Source organism: Temnothorax longispinosus, chromosome 11 (assembly GCF_030848805.1).
Source record: "Temnothorax longispinosus isolate EJ_2023e chromosome 11, Tlon_JGU_v1, whole genome shotgun sequence".
Classification (NCBI taxonomy): domain Eukaryota; kingdom Metazoa; phylum Arthropoda; class Insecta; order Hymenoptera; family Formicidae; genus Temnothorax; species Temnothorax longispinosus.
In genome coordinates this window covers 1,289,974-1,314,497 of record NC_092368.1, presented here as the reverse complement: position 1 = coordinate 1,314,497, position 24,524 = coordinate 1,289,974, and the positions used below count along the sequence as shown (strand labels likewise).

General features: G+C 41.5%; 1 protein-coding gene across 1 annotated transcript; it reads right to left on the bottom strand.

Annotated features, from left to right (window-relative positions):
- Positions 1–1,340: 1,340 nt before the first annotated feature.
- LOC139821694 (uncharacterized) lies at positions 1,341–24,239 on the bottom strand. The gene is made up of 6 exons (XM_071792937.1): positions 23,743–24,239; positions 11,293–11,422; positions 8,250–8,392; positions 6,906–7,038; positions 4,958–5,072; positions 1,341–4,303 (listed from the first exon to the last, which is right to left on the bottom strand). Exons 1-6 carry the CDS (start codon positions 23,804–23,806, stop codon positions 4,199–4,201), a joined length of 690 nt encoding a protein of 229 aa, XP_071649038.1. The 5' UTR covers positions 23,807–24,239; the 3' UTR covers positions 1,341–4,198.
- Between the last annotated feature and the right edge of the window lie 285 nt (positions 24,240–24,524).

Below are 24,524 nucleotides of genomic sequence, written 5' to 3'. Positions count from 1 at the left end.
GCTATGAGCCTGTATTATTATGCGATAGCTGTGTCACCAAAATAAGCAAGTAAATAAAAAATTACATATCTTACCTGAGTATAAAATACTCACATAACTGAGTGACTCAGATCACTTGAGTGTAAATAGAAAGCAACTATTATCTCAAATATAACGACCGAACTATAAATCTTCCTAAAATACAATTTCATGTGTGTTACATGTGTTACATGCGTTTTTAGAAAATCTCCTGTCCTGTGATCGTGATCACTTTGCAATACAGAATTCAAAATTACGAAAATAATGCTTGGTTCTTTATTACATAACTGCATCCAATTTACTTCATCTCAACAGGAGGGAAGAAAAAAGATATGCATATATGCAAAATAATATATATATATATATATATATATATTTTTTTTTTTTTTTTTATTTTTATTATTGACTTCCCAAATTTTTTAGATAAAGAGAAAAGCCAGCTATTTTAATAAATGAGACATTATTTTCTTCGCGATTTGATTTTTAATTTTCTTTACTGATTAAAATCGCAATTTTTAATATTCTTACTAAGTATTGTAGAATAATATAAATTTAATCTAAAATATTGTATGGCGCGTGTATCTTATTTGTCGGTAATTTCAAAAAAGCCGGTTTACGTACAGATAAAAAGTTAACAGATAAGCAGCGAACTTACCTTTTTTCGAGGTGTATCTCTCTCTTTGTTTCTTTCCCGTTTCTTGTTAATTCCTGTTCCTAAATAAGTTTCTTAAGTACAAAAAAAAATATTTTTTCGTCGTACACTTGTCTTTTAGAACTTCGAATAGGATTATAATTTTCCAACATGAAAAACAAAAGGATTATTTTATTTAAAAAAAAATATATATATATATTTCGAAAGATATTGAAAATCAGAGATAAAAATATGTTGAAAGCTTATTTACTGATCGCAGCAACTTTTTATAACATTGCATATAAACCCGAAAAACTAATATCAGTCCTACAGGAATATAATTATCCTTTTATGCAAATCAAGGATCCGGTAAATTTGATAATCCGTCATTTATTGATGCACCTACGCTACTAGCTGCACAGCGTGGGTCGACGGCTTTTGGTGTTTATGCGTCTATCGCGACGTATTGTCCCTGGAGGAACGCTGTATCATCATCACCGGGAAAGGGTTGAAGGGAGTTTATTACTTTACGAGACTCTGACACGAGCGCACGTGTACTTACGCTATGCACAATGCGCCCGTGCATAGCTCGTACGTCGCGCTCCGAGGAGCTTGTCGCGACAATGTTGGAATTAACGGGACAGGTGCAGAGCTTTCTCCTCCGTTTTTTTTTCCTTAAATAAAAATATAATGAATTTTATTGTGAATGTATTTAAGTTATCTTACATTTTTCTTAAGCTCGACAGCTCGATGATATTTACAATGCTTCCTTAATCAGCTATATATTACAAATAAATATCTCTGTGTTCCACGCATACCACGATCTCTCCCCCCCGATTAAACGGGGAAGCTACACGACTTTCGGAAAATCTATAAAAAAAAAAGAAAAACGTATTCTCTTTCACGGAAAATTCACCGTTTGTTTTAACATTGCGCCGTTAAAAGCGCGGAATTCTCTAGGAAATGATAAATTACAAATGATGTCGACATCGAGTACGCATTATACACACATATATGGGTAAGGCTATCGATAAACGTGCTCCCTGTTGAAGGGAATTTAATTTCTAGATTATTAATCTGCATTATATTCCGAATGGCACGGCGCGCAGGATAATAGAGAAATATCGATAATTGCGTGAATGGGACACATTTGATTAAATGCCGTGACTTTCTCATATGGATTTTATAACTCATAAACCAAACAATTGGTTACAATTAATTAATTTACGACATGGACAATAATGTAACAAACATGCCATAAAAGTTTTCAGTTAATCGAATTATCTTCTCGTTACAAAAAATGAATTTTTCTTTGGTAAAAACTAAAACCTACTAAGAGCGCTACATTTCGCCAGCCGATTCGGTATTTTTGAAATGTTTGAAACATTTGAAAGAGCATACCTCCCCTCAAAGTATTTCTAACATTGTATATATAAATAAACTTTATTTCAATAAAATTTATCTAAACGCCATAATGCAACATGCAAATTCAATGACAGCGTGATACCTCAGTGACGAAAATCGACTCGACGTGAAAATATGGCCACACATACTTTCACACACCGGCACTCTCACAGTCATTCTTTCCATCTACTTAATAATTAAGACACGACAATGCAAGTGCTAATACTATCATTTGTGCAGCGAGTACAATCGCGATCGTGCGCGTGTGTCCTTATTAGGTAACACGTACAACACTACATCAGATCTCAGAAAAATATAGACCCATCCGTATCCGGTTCTAGCTAGGATTTCGCGTGACATTTTTACAAACCGGTCGTGCCTCGAGCAAAACGTGCCAAATGCACCGCAAATGGCCCACAACACGTGGCCTCACAAACACACCTCAAGTTCTATATTTGTTTCATTTGTATGAACAGCATCTCGCAAATATTTACGCGCACGAGTATCATTTACGGATATTAAACGAAGATTTTTATCGATGGACGATTCTTTCGGCTATCTCCGGTCGTCTAATTATCTCTCGGTTATTTTCAATTGCGCAAAATTCCCCCGTGATTCTCTATGCATTCTGATGAGAAAGAATTTTAAAACTTTTTTAAAAGCCACATTATGACGACGGAATTAAAAAGTACTCTTCAAACTTTCGGATCTCGCTCATTTCGCAAATATTGAAAGTACGTGGCCTCTGACATATAGCGCGGCAGTGCTCGTATAATCCGTGGAGGGAAAATTAGTTTGACATACCTAGCTTCGAAGCTTCGTTACGGCTCGCTGTATATTCCGAGGGCGAGTTACAGTTACACCGATCCTCTCTCAAAAACTTTCCATTTCGGATGAGTCGTGATAACGTGTCAATTTCGATGTCTTTTTAACTTTCAGCAAAGGGACACGTGCTTGTCAAATCGACGCGGCAATCGCATTTTCTAACGAAACACGCTCGCTACTCTCGCGCGCGCGCGCGCGCGCGCGTGAAGGAACGCACCGCCGCTGTTCTCTGATCGAGCAGAAATTCTCTACTCTACGTAGACATTGCTCGCCGAGCTTCCTTCTTTCTATCGCGAATCGGTAGATCGCGATTATTCGGTGAAATTGATTTCAGGGCGACGATAGTTCATTCGTTCGTTCCGCACGAGCGCCCTTTTTCAAAATCGAGGCGAAAACGTGCCGGGAAGACGCGTTTGCCTTCCTCCCTCTCGCTATAAATGTCTTACCTTTGTCGTCTTTTTCGCCGACTTCATTTAAACGCCACGTATTCCCGAAGATCAGATCCTACCTCGCGTACTCGCCAGAACAGCATACGCGCGCGGCCATTCCAAAGGAGAGCCTGCGAAGGATCTCTCGCCGGTTAATAAGGAGTATTTTTATTTCATTCTTATCTCGCAACAAAACCGCACAAAAATCGGATCAGTCTTGCGTAGCGGTATCGATACGGACTAGCGGATCGCATTGAACGATCGATTGAAAGGATTCTCCGGTATATCGCGTCAGCTTTATCGTTTGATTCGCGATATCTCCGTGACGTGTGTGGAAGAGAGTCGTCCTGGAAATCCCCTTCTGCGATCCCACTTCTTCTTCCTTCCGCTTTTTCATAACATATTTCTCAAGTATCCTCCTTTCTCCCATCGCCTCCCCCCCCCCTTGGCTCTTAATACCAATCTCTCGTTGTTGCTTGCTTCCGTAATCGTGATTATTGCGATCTCTCGCATCATCTTGCAAATGAAAAATATATTCTTTTCGGAAAAAGAAACGCTGCTTCTCCTCCCCTGTGTCTCTCTCTCTTTTTTCTCCCTCTCGATATCCTCTTTTGCCTCGACGCTCTCCTTTCTTCTCCTTTGATCGCTTCAGCCTCTTCTTCAGCCTTTCTCCGAGAACTCTTCGAAAATAAGGAATATATTCTCTCTGAAGCAAAGCACGATAAAAGCCCAATGGGCTGCCTCCTGTTCTCCGTGTTCTAGGAGCGCCCTCCTCCTCATCTCTCCGTTCTTCTTCCTCCGATTCCTTTTCTCTGTATATCCCTCCCTCTCTCGTTTCCCCGTTCTCTATCTTTCGAAGATAAAAAATAATCTTGGCTGACAACGAGACCAATTACGTAAAGTACCTCATAAGGAGAATAAGCGTCATTGGCATAATGGCAGAGAGATTTAGCGTTGAAGTACCGCTGAACACGTTACATTCGGTGTTACAGTGCGCCTGTAACAAACAAGACAAACGATTCGCCCTTCTTTTAATTTGCTCGGTTTATCGACCTTATTACATGCTAATATGATTATTTACTAAGATTCGCTAAGTTCGCTTTTATTTTATTCAGCTCCATATTTTATTTCCGAAATTATATTAGAAATGATATAAATATTAGGTATTCAACAGATAATTAACTTTTTAAATTTTTTTTAATAAGCTGAATTAAATACGATAATAATGTCAATAGAAACGAACAAAGAAAAATATATAGATATGTAAAACTTATTAAATTAAATCATCAACATTACGAATTACGATAATATGCAATATATGTGTATTTATTAAATAATATGAGGAAATAACTCGCTTCTTTCAAATATCAAAAATTAACAAATTGAAATATATAATAACTTATCTTAAAATTTTATTCCAGAAAAAGAAATAAGTTTCAAATTCGTTAAAAAATATAAAAATCGATTCCACATTTGTCAAATATGGTTAAAATAAATGATCAAACGATCAAAATGTAAAATCAAAATGTTTTCGAACACGCCGGTGGTTGCGACAGCAATTAAAATCAATTATAAACGAGCAATAATTCGAGTCTTCAACATGCATACTTTCGATGCCAATGAAACATGAGGTCAAATGAAATACACTCACGCTTATCAGCGAGTTTGACATTCTGTCGAGGAAGTCCTTCGTGAATCGCGCTGTATCATCGCCACACTGACGGCGCACCGTATGATGAGAGCATTCCAAGTACTCCTGGAAGGCGCTGCACAAACAATATCACAGACCTCTGTTCAAAGTCCCTCTTCAAAACGCCCAAATGAAATGAAATGAGTTTTATTGTTGTAAAACACTGGGCAAACGCAACAGATCCAAATTACAATTGGAGAACAACCGCGCGGAAATCAATAACGTTACAATTCATAAAATTTTTCAAGGTGCATCACTTTTCCGTTGTCTCTTTCTAAAATATTATTTTAAAAAACTATTCGTAACTTCACACAGAATAAATCTCCATTTAATTTTTCACGATTTTGCCCCTCTTTTTTGTAGAATAACATTTTCTCCCTTCGCAGGAGAGCGCGCCCGCGGTGGTTTAATTGGATCACCGCGGAGAAACAAGATGACGCGAGGAATGTGTTTTTGCGGACCTGTTATCCAGTTTCGGGTCAGCATCATACTACTTACGTCCCCCCCTTTCGCGAGGGATGCGCAAGTTCAAAAGCTGCAGTAGACCGTGGTAGAGATACGCTAATGACATTACACCCCTGTGTGTCTGTACAGGCATCAGCGTGAAACTTCCGACCTAAAGGACTGATTACACTCTTTTTGCGCGAACTCCTTTGAGCAACGCCCTTCGTTATTAATGCAGTTGTTTCGCCGGCGAGCTCTTAAGTGTTAAATTATCGCAGTCGAGGGATTTTACGTCTTTGCGAAACGCCGAAATTTCGAGTATTGCTTAAACCTATTTGTCCGTGTTTCGTACTTTGCTTTCGCTCTGACGGTCTCCTTCATGTCATAATCTTAATTCGATTTTTCCTCAGATTTAACATCGACCTCGGGAAAAAGGCTGATCAATACCCGCGAGGTAGATGCACTCGAAACAGGAGGATGCGACGCATTGAGAATTTAATGTTATACTTGATGATTCCTTATGTTTTATTTTAACTCAATTTTCGTTAAATAAAAAATTATGTTATAAAATCCAGCAATTTTTAATAGAACATGATTCAATCTACGATTTAATACAATTATCATAAATAAATTATATAGCAAAATATTTTATTATCCAGTTATTTTTTTTATAAGTACGCAAAGTATATTTATCCGTTGGATTTGTAAAAAAAAAAACAAATGTTATACTGCTCCATTTTATTCTCACACACGGAAAAGTTAATAAGGCGTATTCAGATAAAACAGTCGAGGGTCTACATTTTGAAAAGTGGCTAGGTCAAATTGACTCGCGCTTTGAGTTCCAAGTTTACCTCCGCGTTGCCAAACTAACAAACTTTGTCGGATAAGCAAATGGACCATGAGTTGCATCCTATTTGCAAAGATGTAGAAATTTCGGTCAAGTATATATATAAGTAGATTTGATACGATATGAATTTTACAACACAGCACTAATCATTCTATTTACAATATAATAAAATCAGTTGTCCCGAGGAAAAGTGATGCCACCGTATCTATAATATTTTTTCGCTCGTCTCAATGATTTCCGGATTATATAATTGAAATTAATAGTAAATATCACGACGACTATTTTTATTCTACACTGAGAAAAAAACGTTCCTTTTATTAGTTTTCCTTTTTATTAGTATATTTTTTCTGGATTTTAGTTTAAATATTAGTTTGCATACAACTGTGACTCCATTTATTAAAATAAAGAAAATTTTCCTCTTTATTAGTGTATTTTTTCTCAGTGAATACATATATACTAATAAAAAGGAAAATTTTCTTCATTTTAGTAAATGGAGTCATAGTTGTGTGCAAACTAATATTTACTAAAATCTGGAACACTTTTTTCTCAGTGTACATTTATTTAAATGAATCATTTATACGTATATGCATATCTTAAGGAAACTTTTCTTCGACTTACCAGCAAAGGGACTTGATGTCTTGCTGTCCCATTGAGCGGTTGGCCATTAGCGATTGAGTCTTCTGATACGATTTGTAACACAACTCGTATTCGGCTCTGGATTTTTGCATGCACGGCGCGTGCTTCAAGAATTCTGCGAACAGAAAATTGCATTCCTGTTATTGGACAATTGCATATTCGTAGGAACATAGGTATCGGATAATGAAATTTCGAGGTCGATCAAACAGACTTGACAAGCCTGCGAAAATATGTAATTTAATATTAGTACAATATATTAGTAAAAACAAAGAATATACATATATACGTATTAATTCTCTGAAACATAGTCATTTCAATTTGTACGACGATATAATAATTAATAAAATAGATAATTAAATTATTTTGCAGATAAAAATTGAAATTGATTAAGACTTAACTGGCTCTCCTCTCTCATTCTCGATTCTATTCCTAGAAAAACAACTCAAGCTATTTACGAGCGCAGCCTATAATTACAAAGAGTGTATACATGTATCATTGATTGACGCACTAGTCACGCGTCGTGTTTTGAGATCATAGTTTTGAATATGAAGGCCGCTTTCCCGGCTCTTGTTTACGATATAGGCGAGCCGTACATTACGCGACTTGTACACAGCATGAGGAATCGATATTACTCTCCTTGTGAACGATTCATTATGTTACAGTGCCTCTCTCCAAAGGAGGAGAGTACATTATGAAGAGTCATGCCGGCTCGATCGACCCACGGACAATCTACGCGATATTCCCGTAATCTCGAGAGTGCCGGATGCATTATTGAGTCTAGTGCTATCTCCGACTGGAGACCGACAGTTTGGAATTGCATTGATGCCTGCTGCTTGCCCAATTGGCAAACGGACTACTCTGGCTTTGTCGACTGGCGCGGATGACTTTGCACGTCGTTATTTCTCTCTTCGAGAGCAAGATCTATACAGATTTACGGAGGATGGAATATTTTCAAGCTTTGTCCTCGAAACAATCAAATTGTAAAATAAATACCTTTAATAAAACTTTTAAGATGTAACGAGTGTCTCTGCTTATCGATGTCTCAACTTTATCTTTAATTTCATATTCGTCCTTTTTCCATTTTAATTTCACACACACACACAAAATGCTATATTCTATTTTAAATGCATAAAAAACACGCTTAGCTAAAGAAACAGATTCCTATTTTCTATAATCTCTTATCCATACAATCGCGCGAATCAATTTCGTAATATTGCAAATAATTTCTCTCTCTTATATATATGTATATTCTCAACTGACAATTATTATTGTATATTGAAGACGCACATATCTAATCGGTTCGATGATTTAGGCAAGAGCACTTACCGTCCTGGTACGGGCCGTCTTGGCAAAGCTCCATGATAGCCATGTTGGTACCGGTGTAGAGAGAGTTGAAGTGCTCCCGCTGCTTCTCCTGCATGCAATGAATCGTGTACCTTTTGATGCATTTCATACCTGCCTCGAGATCTCTGTAACAAAAACAAGAAATCACTCGTTATTTAAGCATTCGAAATTGATGAAAAAAAAATGGAAATTTATCAATGTATAAATAGAATCTATAATATATTGTAGGTAGAATCGCGAATACCCGAAAGATATGCATAATCGCAAAAAATTAATGTCACTATTGAACTGAGAAGAATAACTCATTAGACTACCTTAACGAAATGTTTGTCATCCGATAAATAATTGCAGAAAAAGCGGCTATATTTTAACCAAGAAGCCAAAGAAATTAATCATCTTGTATTATTTATAAATTTCGACGATTACCATTTATAAATTTTATTAATTTAAAGATTAATCAAGAACATGCTTAGTCAACTTTGAAAATGTATTAAGATTATATTTTATTTATTATAGTTTTTACAAAAGATAGGATAATATATTAATTATATCAGAGCTTTTCGGTTTTTAAAATTTGTTTATGATATATTTACTTCCTTATCGGACAAAATAATAATCGATAAAGATATTTAAGAGCACAGTTACTGTTACTCTTTTACCTTTGACTAATATGCAAAATGTTCTAATTTTAAACCTCTTTTCAAACCACTTCCGGGTTGAACGATGTATACCGTCTTCCTCAATTGAATTAAATGATACGAGTTTCAAAGACAATACGATCCTCTCTCAAGAATCAATGGAACAAGCGAGAAATAGAACTCGAACTCGAACTCGTGTCTCAAGACAAAGCCTCTTCAATTGAATCACGATTATTAATATGATGTCACGAATATGAAATTGACTTTCAAGATCCATTCTATTGAATCGTATCATTTCTCAAGAAGTTTCCAACTGAATTGCTCAGCACGAACGCGACTATAAATACGAACCAATATCATACATCTTGGATATGAAGCCGCATTGAAACATTGAGAGCAGATCGATATTTGCGTAACGTGTTAGAAATTTTCCGACTGTTTCGACATATAGCGGGTAACTAATAGAGGCATATATGCATGCATGATGTGCGTTCTTCATCTTATCTAAAACTGATTTGCACACTTTGTGTAAAGTGCGATTTGTATCAATCGCGTCAAAGAACAAACGTAGAAGTATCATAGTGCGATATTGCGCAACATCGTCTTGATAGCGCATTGCAATTTTGATAGTGCCATAGCTTACACGGAAAAAGATTTACTACTATATAGGTATAATTAACATTTTTTGCCGCAAAAGTTATAATTTAGCAATAGTAGCAAACTCTTTTTGCAATTATTATAGATACTAAGTAGCAAAAGGTTCAGCAAAACTTTTTGCTATTGCGACAAAAGGTTTTGCTATTATTGTAAAATTAATAGCTCTTGCTGCAAAAAAATGTTAGTTATCCCATATTTAACGAATAGATTTGCTATAATAGCAAATTCTTTTTTTCCCATGCGTGTATACGACTGGCGGAAGAAGCGCGCGTGTGCACGGTGCGGAGCATCGTGATTAATAATTTGTCAATCGGCTACGACCTGTCGGGGCGCGCGCACGGGGCGCATACACGGAAACTGGGCCTGAATGAAATTTAAAGTTCCATGAAATGAGCCGAATTTCCTCTCGGGTCGGCGCGCTATCGTCGGCACGACTAAATTGCAACCGTAATAAGATTCTTCGTCGAATACTAGGACTGGAAATATCGCGCGAAATATCCGGCAGCTTGCATGCAATCATCCACTCAATTACATACGTACCGCGCCGAGTGCTCGACGGCGCGGAGAGAGATTCCGAGCGATCGAGCATCGCCGCTGTGATAAGCCGGAGCAGAGACCCCCCGATACGATCGCGAATTCGGACGGATATAATAGACTAAGGCCGAACGAACGTCGGATATTATTCTCGGATCGATTTCCAATTTTGCAAGAGATCGATGAATCGTCCCCCTCGGTATGCCTATATAGAGTTTACTCCGATCGACTTTTTAACGATGAGCTACGTCGCGATAATTAATATTTCGTATGCCTGAAGCCGGAATCAATTAGTAGGGAGCAGAAATTTTAATACGTGTTATTGCGATAAATATTAGGGCCTATTTAGACAAACTTGCATAGCGCATAAACATAAGCATAAGAAAATTGATTGGTCCATATACGTGTGCATAAGGAAATAGACCAATCCATTTCCTTATGCATATGCTTATGCATTTATGCAAGTTTGTCTGGATTGACCTTCACCACATGTCTCAGTGATCGAATTGGTACGACACCTTATGACATGCACGGAATGAGAGAGGTTCTAGGTTCGAACTCTGGCTGAGGTAATATTTTTCGCAATAAATTAAATTATTTAAATAGGATGCTTATATACATATATAAGCATCAAAATTACATCAATTTAAAAGGACCTAAACCCATGATCGAACCATCTTGACGATTAATTTGACCAAAACCAATGGTCGTATTGTCATGACGATGACAGTCAGTAGAGTCGATTAAAAAGTCTTTAGGTAGAAAATTTTAATGTAACAAAAATGAAAAAAATTTTGAAATCGTCAAATGCGGTAAACATTACTTTATTATATCTCCTTATCCTTTTTCTCCGACGTCACAATTAGCGCGATTAAGCTCCGCGACGTTCCGGCACGTTCTTAAAATTGATACGAAGTGCGACGAGAGAGAGAAACGACCGGGCATTTTTCTCGTGGCGAAAAATTTCTTCGTGGCGCGAGAAGAAAGTGGTATATAGGAGGTAAAAGCGTGGAGGAAGACCGTCACGAAATTCTCCACGAAACGGAACGTCAGCGTAACCCGCGCCGACGTCTTCTCCTCATGGAACATGTAAAGACGGCGAATAACAACGGACGTTTTCCGCTTAAAGAGATCGCCCGTGCATGCGCCCGTGCGGGCGTAGACTGGCGTAGAGAGAAGAAAACTAGAAAACTCACGGGCATAGTTTGTCGATATCCTCCTTTTTCGTGACGAAACTCAGGTCGCTGTTGCTGATTCTCTCGAGGGGCCTAGCGCACCTCGCCAGCTCGTCGTGTCCGCACTCTTCACCTCGGCAGCTAGCGAGCACTGAAACAGAAACGCGATAATCGGGTTAGCTAACAACAGAGAGGAAGAAAGAGAGAGAAAGAGAGAGGGAGGGAGAGAGAGAGGAACGTGGTCGATTCGCGAAGCATAAGAGGCAACAGGGACCCGATACATCGGCCCCATCGATAACAACGTTATTAGTAAGGGAATCGCAAAGAGCAGCGCTGTTTCTCGAATTCGATTAAGCGCGCGACGAGCACGCGGAATCGATGTTGCCGTTGCGGTGTGATTGCAGCGGAAATATCAAACAAGTTTAATTGACGTGGAAACAATGCAGATTGCACCTAGAACTTCATACTCGAACGGATCCCCAATATTCTCTCATTCCGATGGAATTGTCGTATCGCGAGATATCGTACGCGTCTGTCCAGCGAGAGACGTTGTTCTTAAAGTTCCGTTACATCACGTTGAAAAGTAATCCCATTACTCTGTTACTTGTTTGATGAATCATTACGAGAAATTAAAATCTCAATGAAACAACAAATTTCACTTCGACTGGATTTAAAAAAAATATTATGTCACATTGAAAAATGCGATCCCATTACTCTGTTATTTGATGAACCTTTACTTAGGAATTAAAATCTCAATAAACAAATTTCGCTTTGATTTGATTAAAAAAAGAAAAAATGGCAGAAAAATATTGCATATTTTCTTAAGGCTTAATTCGCTAAAACCACATATTTCCATATTTTTCAACCGTTTACTTGGATCTCTATGCGCCTGTCTTCTTTATCCTTTACCTGTCTATCATCTGTTATAATGATTCCGAGCCAGCTTGCTAAAATCCTTTGTGTCTAAATTTTGAAAATAAAATTACGGCGGTGGCGGTGGCGGTGGCGGCGCGGCGGTGGCGGTGGCGGCGGTGGCGGCGGTGGCAGCGGTGGCTGCGGGCATACATATAAGACGCGCTCGCGTTGCTCGCGTGTGAGTATATCGGTGGTCACACGCGAATTCGGGATGCGGGATAAAAAACACAGGAAATGCATTCGCCGTCCGGGCTAATGATGACGAATGGCGCGCGATATTATCACGGCGTCATGTGATGCCGTTGGCGAAAAACCATTCGTTCATATTAGGAAGTTGATTTGGATTTAATGGGGGAGCATCGTTTGCCAGTTTAGCCGCGCTTTCGTCGTGCTTTTCATTCCAACTTTTGGGAATTCATTACCAATTACGCCGTATGCACAGTTCGCAAATGTTATATATACATATATACGTACATTTACTCGGTGCCTAAGGAAACCTCGCTTTAATCCTGATATAAAAGATAGTTTTGCAAATATAAGATAAATTACAAACCAAAATTTCGAGAAGAGCTATAGCGTCACAACTTTTCAACGACCAACATTGAATATCATACAATTAGTAATAAATCTCGAATGAAAATACGAAAAAAAAGGTTGGTGACTCCCTGACTCGATACAAGGGGATGACTTTCGTTCTTTTAATGGCACTCTAATGTTATATCTCGAAAATTATCGGTGCCTCGAAATTTTAATTGAGAGAAGGTCGACTCTAAATTGATCAAAGAATCCGTCATTAAATTAAAGTCGGAGGATGCCGGGACATTCTGTACAAACACTCCGGGAGCAGGGTAAAGGAACATCGTATCCGCGCTTTTAAAGGGGGGGGGGATGCGAATCTCGGGACATTCTCCGCGAAATTATTAAGTACTTTCAAGAGAGCTTTACACTTCCCTCGTAATAAACAAGCTATTGTAAGGGAAGGGTAAAGTGGGAACCGGGTCAAGATCGACTTTTCTCTCGATACCAAACGAACTTATAACTTCCGCTCGAAACCGATTACCTGGAAGTGCCACTTCCTGGGTAATAAAAGAGAACTGGCAGTAGGACCGCTCTGCTCTTCGTCTCTCTATGTAACACCTGCAACTTTTCTTCCCCTTTTCTCTCTGCCACCTCCTATCCTATGTTTGGTCTAATACAAAGTTTTCTGTATACGCGTGATGGCGGTTGCTAATGGAAAGTAACGTTACATCTCGCCGTCACGATGAAAAAGCAAAATAAATGGGTGTTATATTTAAAACCCGATGGAAATGTTCAAGCTTCCGCTTTGTCGATATGTCTTGCAAATTATTCGAAATGTCAAAATGTTTTATGCAAGAGATCTCATTTAATTTAAGACATCGGCGTCAGCGAGGTAAAATAGAAAGCGGATATCGACGTAATATCAGAAAATAAGGATGCGCGAATTAGCAATTTAGACTAACTTTCTGTATAAAAATCATGTGAGACTTGTGAGCAACTTTTACATAGTTCAGTAGTACTTATTTTCAGACTACTGAATCGTCGCTTTTATCAATGATCGCTTTCAATATATCTCAAAATGGATTACTCGCTCACGTAATGCAGATATTGAATGATCTTTGCAATCTATACATCGCATTTGTAAACACGGCATACATTCAGATAAACATTGCAAATTAATGTTTGTAGTTGCTGCTGATGCTACATCGTTACCAAGACATGAGATTGCTAAAACATACGACGATAAATATGATCCCCCCGTGCTATTTGAAAAGAAGAATCGCATATTCCTTTATATGTAAATTTAACAAGATAAAGTCTCGAGAAAACAGAATATCGTCGGAAAATTGACTCGATTAAAAAATTTATTCGTTAAATTCGGTGAGCAATCCTGCTGAGTTAGGATATGTGAAGTACTACAACGTTAAATCGGGATGCTCGTAAAATATTTGCGCGATATAAACAACAAATAAATATATAAATCTTCAACTGGGACGAATTGTCCCGTTAGACTTCGAGGGATTGAAGGAAACCTCGCGTGTTTCTTTCAATTCCTTCGAGTCTAAGGGGACAATCCGTCCCAGCTGAAGATTTATATATTTATTTATTGTTTCGCGTACTACAAGTTTCTTTACCGAGTAAACTCTTGCCGTACGGAGAAGCTGCGTTTCTCTGGGACAAAGCGCGAATCCTATGGGAGGGAAAGAGGGCACGGAATGCATCGCGCCCTCAACAGCCGTGTACGTGTATATGTTATTACGCATCGATTTGACGACGCGTGCGACAAACTATACGCGACTAAATCCCTCGTGCAGCGCGGCGCCCCCGACGACCGACGTTATTAGATTTAATTACAAACTATTGAAATTATTGGAGAGCTCGTCGCGGACCGACTACCGCGGTAACGACCGAACGATTCGGCGAGCCACCCGCGAAACTGGCCGCGGCCCACCCTATATAGCGGCGCAATTGTTTTGTAAACCGAATGCAACAATGGGACGACGGGCGTCGTCTGGCCGCGATCTGTCCTCCGATGATTAAACAAATAGCTCCGTTCCAACGCGATTTGTCCGTTTCGAACGATTTATGTAGTCGTCGATTGGAATGACACGATATGTCTTCTTGAAATATCTCTCGATATACTCGTAATATAATCGTAATTTTCTCCAGAGATACATACGAGATTATAAATCATTATTTAAAGACATAATTTTTTAACTAAATGATAATAAAATATTATTACTTACTTGAAAAAAATGGGCTACAATAATTGCAATAATTATTATCGTATAATTTTATTAATATTTGCCTTAGTCACGGATAAGTGAATAAAAATATAAATATCCTTTTCCGAGATGGTCATCCCTCTATACATCGTAACCCATTTTCCTATCCCCGATCGCATTTCGTTTTCTAGCGCTTCTACTTGCTTTCACCTCTCTCGGCTAAGATATCACTCGTGAGAAGAATACCGGCTTACGACGGTACAGTACAGAGTTCCGTGTGTAATTCTATTCTGGCACCAGTGATTCTCCGGGACGTGTCTCCGGGATGAGTCGATTTATTATTCAGAAATTATTATCGAATCGCGACAATTACAATTTTAATCGCGTCTAATAATGGCTTCGATTAGTAATCGACTCATGTTCCACGGGTAATTGCGATCGTAATTAATTCGGTAATTAACATTTTTAACACATTCTCCGCAACTATGCACTCCTCTTTAATTCGATTTCTGTCGCGTAATTAGTCGCACGGAAGTCGTTACGATATTATCGCGAGTCCTGTTACCGTTTTACGTTGCGCACAGCAGACGTTTCGGAAACTCACGATCTCGTATAGTCTCCAATTTAATTTCAAGTACTTAGCAAACAACAGATTTTACGCCAAGAGTTCTATTGTAGAGAAGAGAGAACATCGCATATTTATGAATTTATAACTTTATATTCTTTTCAGTCTATTGTTCGTTCTTTTTTCTCGCAAACGATACGGCCAGAAATTTGTCCGTGTCGATTGGAAAATCGATCCGTCGGACGTTTTAGCCAATGAGCGAGTGGTCAATGCGCGTATGCGACGTGCTGGCGGCTCATCTTTAATGCCCGCACGCAGGCACACACGCATGCACGCAGCTGCAGCAGGAAGAGGTTGGTTAGGGCTCGTATTTATAACGAGGCGAGATGGGACCATCGTACGATGCCGGCACAACCAATCGCGAGCCAACCCGTAGGTTGGCCTTGCCGCCACGACTGCTAAACGCGCGTGCGAATATAACGCGTGTGCCGTTCGCTTGCTCACGCGTCATGCACGCGAGTGTCACAGATCGACATGACCGGACGTCACGCGCTCAAGCTCGTACGAAGTGTTTTATCTATGCGTTTCCCTAAAAAAAAATTCTATTTCTAATCAAACTATAAAAAACTGCTCGTTTCGGCACTTCCGAACGAAATCAATTTCCATTTTGAGATCTTTCGCTTTAAAGAGAAAGAAGAAAAATGTGGTAACTCTTAAAAAGATTACCCGTAAAAATTCTCATAATCTTCCGTAAAAATTCATTTTTAATCCCTTAAAGCAAAAACTTTTGTCTTAACAAAATCTTTCTCAAGTACAGTATTCGTGTAATTATCGGCTCAGCCTTTTTCTTGAAAGTATAGAAGAAAAATTAGCTACTGCGTTAATTGTGATTCAGACTGTCTATATATACCAAGAATATATTTGCATAGAGATTTGCAAAAACGCGAAACCGATGGCACCATTGGCCTGTTAGTAAGTCACGCCACTGCAAGATTAAACAAAGATCACGGCACCGTGTACCTTCTTCTAGACATTGATAAGATGTTACGTCACAATGCCGGTATTGATCAATAACCATTATCACTTCTTCATCTTCTACTACCAAGATACGCAATCTCATCTTTTATACATCACACTTCCTATCCACGTCATCAATCGAAAGCGATGACCAGTGGCTACAAATCTTTTTGTTTACAAACACACTATCTACAAATTAATTCCATTTGCGGTTATAAATGAAATCATAATCGTGCATCTTTATCTACGCGTCTTCGAGTTGCCCACTCCGCATCTCCTAATTCCGACAGAGCTAAAGCGCGGACTGCTCCAGAATTCTAACGACAATGGGAAACTACCCAGCATGTATCGGTTACAAGTAGCCGTGGTCCATTGTCCATAACCATGGCGGTGGGCAAGGCAGCAAATGCCATTGTGTCCGTCGTTTCGCGAGAACGATCGCCATGGGATATGAAATTTCGGAATGATTGACGTTAAGAATAAGCGAGATCGCGCGGGGCGTATTAGGTTAATGAATCTCTCTGGGTTATCCGGCAGAGTGCAGACGAGACGGGCGAAATAGGCTAAACGACGAGACGATGATAAGGACGATGATAAGAAGGTCGCGCGCGGATTTTTCCGCGACTTTCTCGGCCCGGGGAGACAAGCCGAGAGGGGAAATGGTCGCAAAAATTGTTGAATAATTGACCGTCAGTTCATTTACGTCAATGCGAAAAGCATTATCCTATCTACGGTAAGTGTTACGCGCATATAATTACGCGAAAACTACGTCTGTTCCGGCTTTACTGTCTGCTCTTTTTCCGCGCTCGCGCTCCGCGACGACGACGGCACAAATGGATGGGACAGATGACGATGACGATGACCCTGCACGATAGCTCTTTTTTCGCGTGCTATCCTCGTCGCGTGACTGACCTATACGAGCGGAATGGTCGCCCGACATAATGAACAACTCGCAATAAGCTGATTGCGCATAAAAATAGTTTCATTTTTAATCTGACGCGTAGGAGATATGACACAACGTTATTTCAGTTAAAGGCCTTTCGTGCATACGACGGCAAACATTATCTTCGGAATATTAATACAGATTCAATATATTTCTCTCCGCGTTGCGTTTAATTGACTAATAAAATAATCTCAGATAACTATTATGTCTCTATAGTGTCGCACGTGGATAATACTTTCGATCGTATATTCCCCGAGTCGTGATTAATGGGTCAAAAATACCCGGAGGATGATACTACGCGTTAAGGATTATAGTACGATAACACGGATCCTGGTTCATATTATGTGGCGTCTGCGAGCCGTGTTAATCTAATCGGGACGTTATATTAAGCCGTTGCGGGATAGTCGCTCGTTTATTTCAACATTAAATGTCCGAGATAAAAATAGAAAATTGCTCCGGCAATGCAATAACGCCTAGTACTCTCTCTCTCTCTATGTTAAACATCCTGAAATCCTGCCACATATCGCGGCTGGGAAGTGATTGGCTTCAACGTTAATTCCTATTAATTAGTCGGGGAGAATCTTCTTTTTTGGAGGGAAAATCCACGGAAAGCACGGCGAATCGTTAATCCATTGATAAATTGAAACTGTCGCTGCAACTTACCTGCCTTTTAATCGGAATTACAGGCAAGACGGTTCACAAGCGTTTAGCGACCGTTTAGCGTCGCGTTTAAATAACGCCAAGTTGACTCGTCTTTACAGCTTAAGTTGATTAACGCTTATTAGCGACACGTTGTAGTTTGCATCATCGAATATTGGCGCTAATCGATACATTTCTTTCTGCACGACACTTCGCGACGCCGCTTTTACGAGACGTCGCGTCGTCTGTATGTGTTCGAACGTATTTGCTACGAATATCGATACCGGTTTGAACACTCGCGAAAATTCTTGCGGTAACGAATTCGAGGTAAACACCGATACTTTTGAACAAGCTACGCTACTTGATTTCCTTGACAATATCAAGCCCGTCTCGCACGATCTATAATTTACGATACGATACGTCGTGAATAGAAAAATTGTAGGTTTAAAGTTGTATTTATAGAATCGTTTGCGTGTGTGTATATATAGAAACATGCGTGCCGAGAATGTATTACGATACACGAGTAATAGAAAATAATAGAAACCGACAGATTAACGCGATCAAGTCTAACCGAACGGCTCGCAATTTCCAGCCAGACTTGGAGTGGAGAATAATATTTCCATTTAGCGAAAAAATGGAGTTATCTATTACAATAATATATCCGCATCCTTAGAGCATCTACCGCGTACAACTCGTTATTTCATCTCGGTTTTATTTTCCCATAAATGAAAGATGAATCTCGCGAGAGAGGAAATGGGTAGCTGTTTGTTTTACGTGCACTGCCTTCTGGCACTCTCTCCGCATTTAATATGACATTGGTACGCATGAACGGCAAGATTTTCGCTAACTTTAATTAATTTGCCTCGCCGTACACGTTTATTACATCGGTCTCCATTCCTTTTCAATCTTTTCGTGCGTTATATAGCTCCGTTTATCGCTGTTTATTATGCCAACGTCACTTCGCGCATTGTGTATCATACATATTTCGAATAAATAGCAGCGACGTAGAGAGAAAATAACCCACTGTTACTACATACTCCACGCAAGAAGGAGAAGAGTACGAGGATGCGGAAAAGACGCGGGGCGCAAAATGAAGCGGCATTAATGCAGTCTCGAAGAATCTGCCGAAAATAATCAGCGGTGCTAGACACGCGATCAAAGTCAGTCACATGACTCGCGCGGAGAAGCAGATGCGACGCTGCTCTTCTTTCTACATATCTCTCGCTCTCTCTCCCTCTTCCTCTCCGTCACGCAACAAGTCCTCATTCTCGCGCCCGTAGTTACGTGGAACAACCTAAACTCTGTGGAATGCGTCGTGCGTGAGCGCGCGCCCGCGCGCGAGCGAGCAAACCGGCTGTTCTGCCTCCGTCTCTTCCTCGCATCTGTCGCGCGCGTCTCCCGTCCATTTCTACCAATGTAGATTAACTTTAAATCTCTGTTCAACTTACTCATTACCTTTTTCAAAATCTTAAAACTAAAAAAAGATGAAAAATTAATTAAACCGAGATTAAAGTTAATCCGCATTGGTGGAAATAAACATCCGACATCCGACGATTTTCTCCGCTCTCTATATCTCTTTCTTTCTCTCTTGCGCAGTCCCGGTCACTCCCGTCAAGGAAAAACGGCTCGGTTGGCCCGAGCCGAGTATGCTTTTCGCGTATGGCGCGACCATGGCGTGACGCGATGACGCCGCGCCGGGATCGGTGTGTGAGTCGGTAAAGGTGAGGCGAGACTCACGCCCATCCGCTCGGCCAATCACCGGTCGCTACGTCATCTCGTACGATGTAACGGAGCGAGTCACCCACGTGGTTGTCGAGCGCCGCCGCGCCGTAGCTATTTCGGTAGCGGAGAGAGAGACCGTCCTGTCGCGAAAGGACTGATCTGTAGAGAACCGTTCTCGCGACAACTTTCGACTTTATCGCCGCGTTATTTCATCATTAGTCATCATCTGGTCCGATTATGTGGACCAAATGTGGAAAAAAACTGAAGGACGCTCGCGTTGTCAGCGAAAGTCTTCGATTATAATTCTGAAAACCTTAGAGATAAAGAATCGTATCTCCAGTTTCAAAATTGGAGTTAATACCTTTTCCAATATACCAGAAGTTTAAATTGTTATATGATGATAAGGGTCTTATGTCCATTATTACTAATTCCTGAGATACAATGTTTAGATAAAGTCGTATTGCAACGTTTCATAGAAATAATAAACTTTAAATCCTGTTTTTTCTTCTATAATAACGGAGATACGAAACAGAATTACTTGCGATTAAACGAAATAATCGATACGGACGCGAGACGGAATTAAACATGGATCCATGGATCTAACAAAGTATGATAAACAAGTCAATTATCTAAGCTCGCATATATGGGTGCGTTAGCGCGAGCGGCGCGACTCGAGCGCGATGATGTAATCCAATGTTACATCGTTCAGGGAATCCGTCTGAGAATTTATTCAGAAAAAAACGTCACACGTCACGCGTGGCGACGTCACACGTTATAACGGCGTTATGAATCGAAATGACCTGCCTGCGATCCAGATCATCAATGGAGTGATTAGTGTTTACAAATCTATGCGTAATTCGCAACGCGAGTAGTCAACAGGAAGCGGACTACTTGCGGATCAATCTGTTTACTCGCTTTCTGCGATACACGCGCGCGAGATGCACATACAAAACGAATATATACCCTGAATGAAATAATTCAAGGCCGGCGCGTCTCGTAATCGGTCTCTTCTCTAAAACGTCGTAAACACAATTTGCAGAAATTCTCGTTGCGAGACTACGCGCTCCTCGTATGTTAAAGCTCGTCTGGCCTCTGGGAGCGACTTTAAATTCGGGTCCTCCGGTGTAGTTTCAGATGTGCGCGCTTCGACACTTTGAATGTGCCCCCACCCCGCCCTCAGGCACGTGTCGGCCGTTTATTTCAAGGATGCCAGCTTCTTAATCAATAAAGTAAATCTGAATCTCGTAGCCCCGCGCACTGCTCTACTCTCTATTTTAATATCTGTCAGGTTCCGGCACGTGTCGAACGAAAATTAAATCTCGCTCAAACGATACGTACATTTTAAACTCAAATTGTCTTTCATTTGGAAACTGAAAATTCCAAGTGATTTTTATAACATGCGTTATATATATATACGTACGTTTTTTCTCGTCGTTGAAAAACATCCGCAAGGAATGCGGGAAAAATGTAATACTTTTTGGTTCTAATTAATATTTCGTCAGAGCTTTGGGATCAACTCGACAAAAAACCATTTCATCGCGATTCTTTTCAATCGCTAAATTTTAGTTCGCGCACAGTGACGCCGGATGGATTAACGTACGGTTAGCAAAAATCTATTCGCGTACGCTACGCAAAATAAACGACTCGGGCGAGCGAAATACGGTACAGAAATTGGTGCGCTAATTGTCGAAAAGCTTCCTTTGGCCCCCAAAACCGGATATCCAGCCCCTTCGATAATCTCGGAACATCGCGTCGCGCCGCGCCGAAAGATAGAAGGTAGGAAGAGGAAACGCGCCGGAACTTGGGTCTGCGACCTAATTAGATAAAACTTGGTCGATACTTTGAGAATTTTTACTCGCACGCTAGTATCAATCTTCGCTCTAATTATTCTAATTAAACGTCCCGATTTCACAGCGGGGGGAGGGGGAGGGAGGAAAGGGCCAATTACCACGGCAATTCGCACGGCGCCTCAGACGAGCCCGAATCGAGCGAGCCCTAGCGAAACATTTTCCATCGCGGGAAATTTTCCCGCCTTTTTACGATCGCCGTCGCGTCGACCGTTAACTTTATAAAGGTAGTTTAACCGATCGTTTGTCCCTCGCTCCGGAACTAGAAGGGGGGTCGCGAACTAAGGTAAAGTTAATTTCCGCGCGAGATTAATTTCAAGTATAATTTGCAGCTTCGTTAAAAATATCTTTCGAAAGTTCGATCGGGTTATCGGAGAGATGATCGAGTCCGGCGATAATTTCGCACGAAATTATTCGCTACGTCGTGACACACCCCCGAATTATCGACTTCTAATTTCGCCGTGACACTTGGCACCGCGCGACGACTGTTTACGCGCAATCGACGTTCACTGACGTCAACTCGAGTTGAGACGTCGTGGAAACGCCCGCGCGATATTTGGCGTCTCTCCTATCTCTATAGCGTTCTCATCTCGCGCGCTTCAACGTTCTTATCCTAAATCCAGATAACGCAATGTCCAAAATTAAGACACGAGACATCTTAATATCCCAAATCGAGACATAAGACGTCCTAAAGACGTCTTACGTCCCGATTTTGGACATCGTGTAATCCGGATGAATTTTCAGCAGTGACGTCGCCGGGACGTGTCGACAAGGTCCGCGCGCGCGCGCGTCCTGCTTTAATCTAGTACATACGCCGTCGATCCTCCTCCACCGTTATGCACTTGGAGCGCCGTCCTTGACCTACGTTTCTAAAGAGGCGACGGGTTGTCGCGTGCGGCACTTATTACACGTTCGTCCCGAAAGCGACGAGAGAGCCAAGTTCGGAAAAGCGACATATAACGCCCCCGGACTTCCGTCTTCCGTCCGGATGTCGACTCTGCAACGTGAGAATTTCGTCGGACGCGGAATTGAAGACCGGACGTGTTTAGGCGTCGAACGAGCGCGAACGAGCGTTCGCACGCGGTGCCATATTTTCGTGAGAAATGCGAGCTACGTGAAATTGGACGTCGCGATGGTCATCGTGTCGCGCGCATTTTTTTTGTTTCCTTCGCGAATCAATTTTCAAGTTTGATGACTTTGCAATCAACGCGCGACAACCACGCGCGGCTCCAATTGTTTTTGCGGAGATGTAGGTCATCCCCCATCCCTTAAACGTCATCCCTCATTCCACGTCACTTTCACGCATGTCGGGACGTGAAGCGCGCGTTTATTCTTGCATATTACAGCGGCGAGGCACGTGGATTCACGTCAGGAAAGATCCGGATCGGATAGAGAAACGCGAGACGATCGGAAGAGACGAGATAAGTAAAGAGAACGCGGAGTGATATCTCAATCAAATCGATCTCCGTCGACTTCAGCGTATGTCAAGAAGTGAACTTGGTTTACTAAAAGTAACGTAACTCACTCGTACTTTCCACGCATCCACGTACTACTTAATCTTATCTACTAATTCATTATTCCATATATTTTGTCTATTAATTTCTTCCTAATTCTATAAATCAATCTTTGACAAACTCCCGATCCTCACATGCAGTGTGTCTAATGGTACTTTGTCGACGCGGAGTAATCTCGAAAACTCCCACTAGAAGATCTCGAAACGAGGATCGAGAAGCATCACGTGAAAGGGAATGAAATGCGCGATATTTCGATACGAGCGATCTGGAATTGTATACGATTCGGTCCGCTCTCTGTCAATCTACTCCAATTAAAAGCTCCTCGAGGACCGTGGATCAGCTCGACTTAATTGCACTTTCTGCAATCGTGGCGGGGGAGACGGAGTGGATGGCGAGATCAAAGAAAATAAATGCGCGGAGCGGGGGGCTCCGTTGACGCTGTAACGTAATAGAAGCGAAAACGCCGGTCGCCGGTCGTCGCGCGCGAGCAGAGGCCGGGAACGGGGCGAGGGGGCGGGTGAGGGCAGGGAGGCTGTGCGAGGCGGCTGGAATGATGAATACTCACGGGAATACAAGGCGGTCATGAACAGCGCGAGCCAGGACAGCTGATTCTCCATAAGTGTTTTCATGTTACGGGCCGCTCACGTTGTCGAATCTCGCTGCGTGCCGCGCGCCGTACGGCGAGAAGTTGGTCGCCGAACGATGAGAGATGAAGGTCCGTCCTTCGGCGAACTTCAGTCGAGAAACACGCGCGCGTACGGGATAGCGCGCGAGCGAAAAATGGTAGATGGAAAGTAACTGATCGCGAGTAGAGCAGAGCGTAGCAGAGTAGAGCAGAGGCAATATGTAGTGCCGTGTGCGTGCAATGTACGTATGCGCGCGCGCGCGCGCGTCTGCGACTCTCGGTGCTCTTTTAGTTTTGCTCTCTCGGCTCTCTTTCACCCGCGATCCGCGTGCCTCTCGACATGCGTATCACGCGACCGATCGTGCACCACTGAACAGACTGAACTCACGGCAGCGACGGAGAGACGGCACGGCAGGCAGGCGGCCCGCGCGACGCGGCGGCGGAGAGAATGCGCGCCGAGTTTCGAAGGCGCCAGCGCGCATGCGTGGATCGCTCACGCCACCGATCCCGCGAATCCGTCCGCCATCCCTCTCACTCCTCCGCCCGCGCCCTCCTTCTCGCTCGCGCGGCCTTCTCGCCCGTCTATCCTTCCCTCTCGCGCGCGCGCGGATCTCGCCACCTCGCCACTCGCCTGACTCGCCACTCTTACGATCGGCCGACGCGTCTTCTCGCGTCATCGTCATGCACCTCCGTCGCGTCCGTTGGCGCCGACGTCGTTACGA

Excerpts from the sequence above, each read along its gene's own strand:
- LOC139821694 (XM_071792937.1), bottom strand. The coding sequence starts at position 23,806 with ATGAAAACACTTATGGAGAATCAGCTGTCCTGGCTCGCGCTGTTCATG. Across the intron at positions 8,393-11,292 it reads GATATCGACAAACTATGCCC|AGATCTCGAGGCAGGTATGA; the intron begins GTGAGTTTTCTA and ends TTTTTGTTACAG. Across the intron at positions 4,304-4,957 it reads TGTCAAACTCGCTGATAAGC|GCGCACTGTAACACCGAATG; the intron begins GTGAGTGTATTT and ends TGTTTGTTACAG.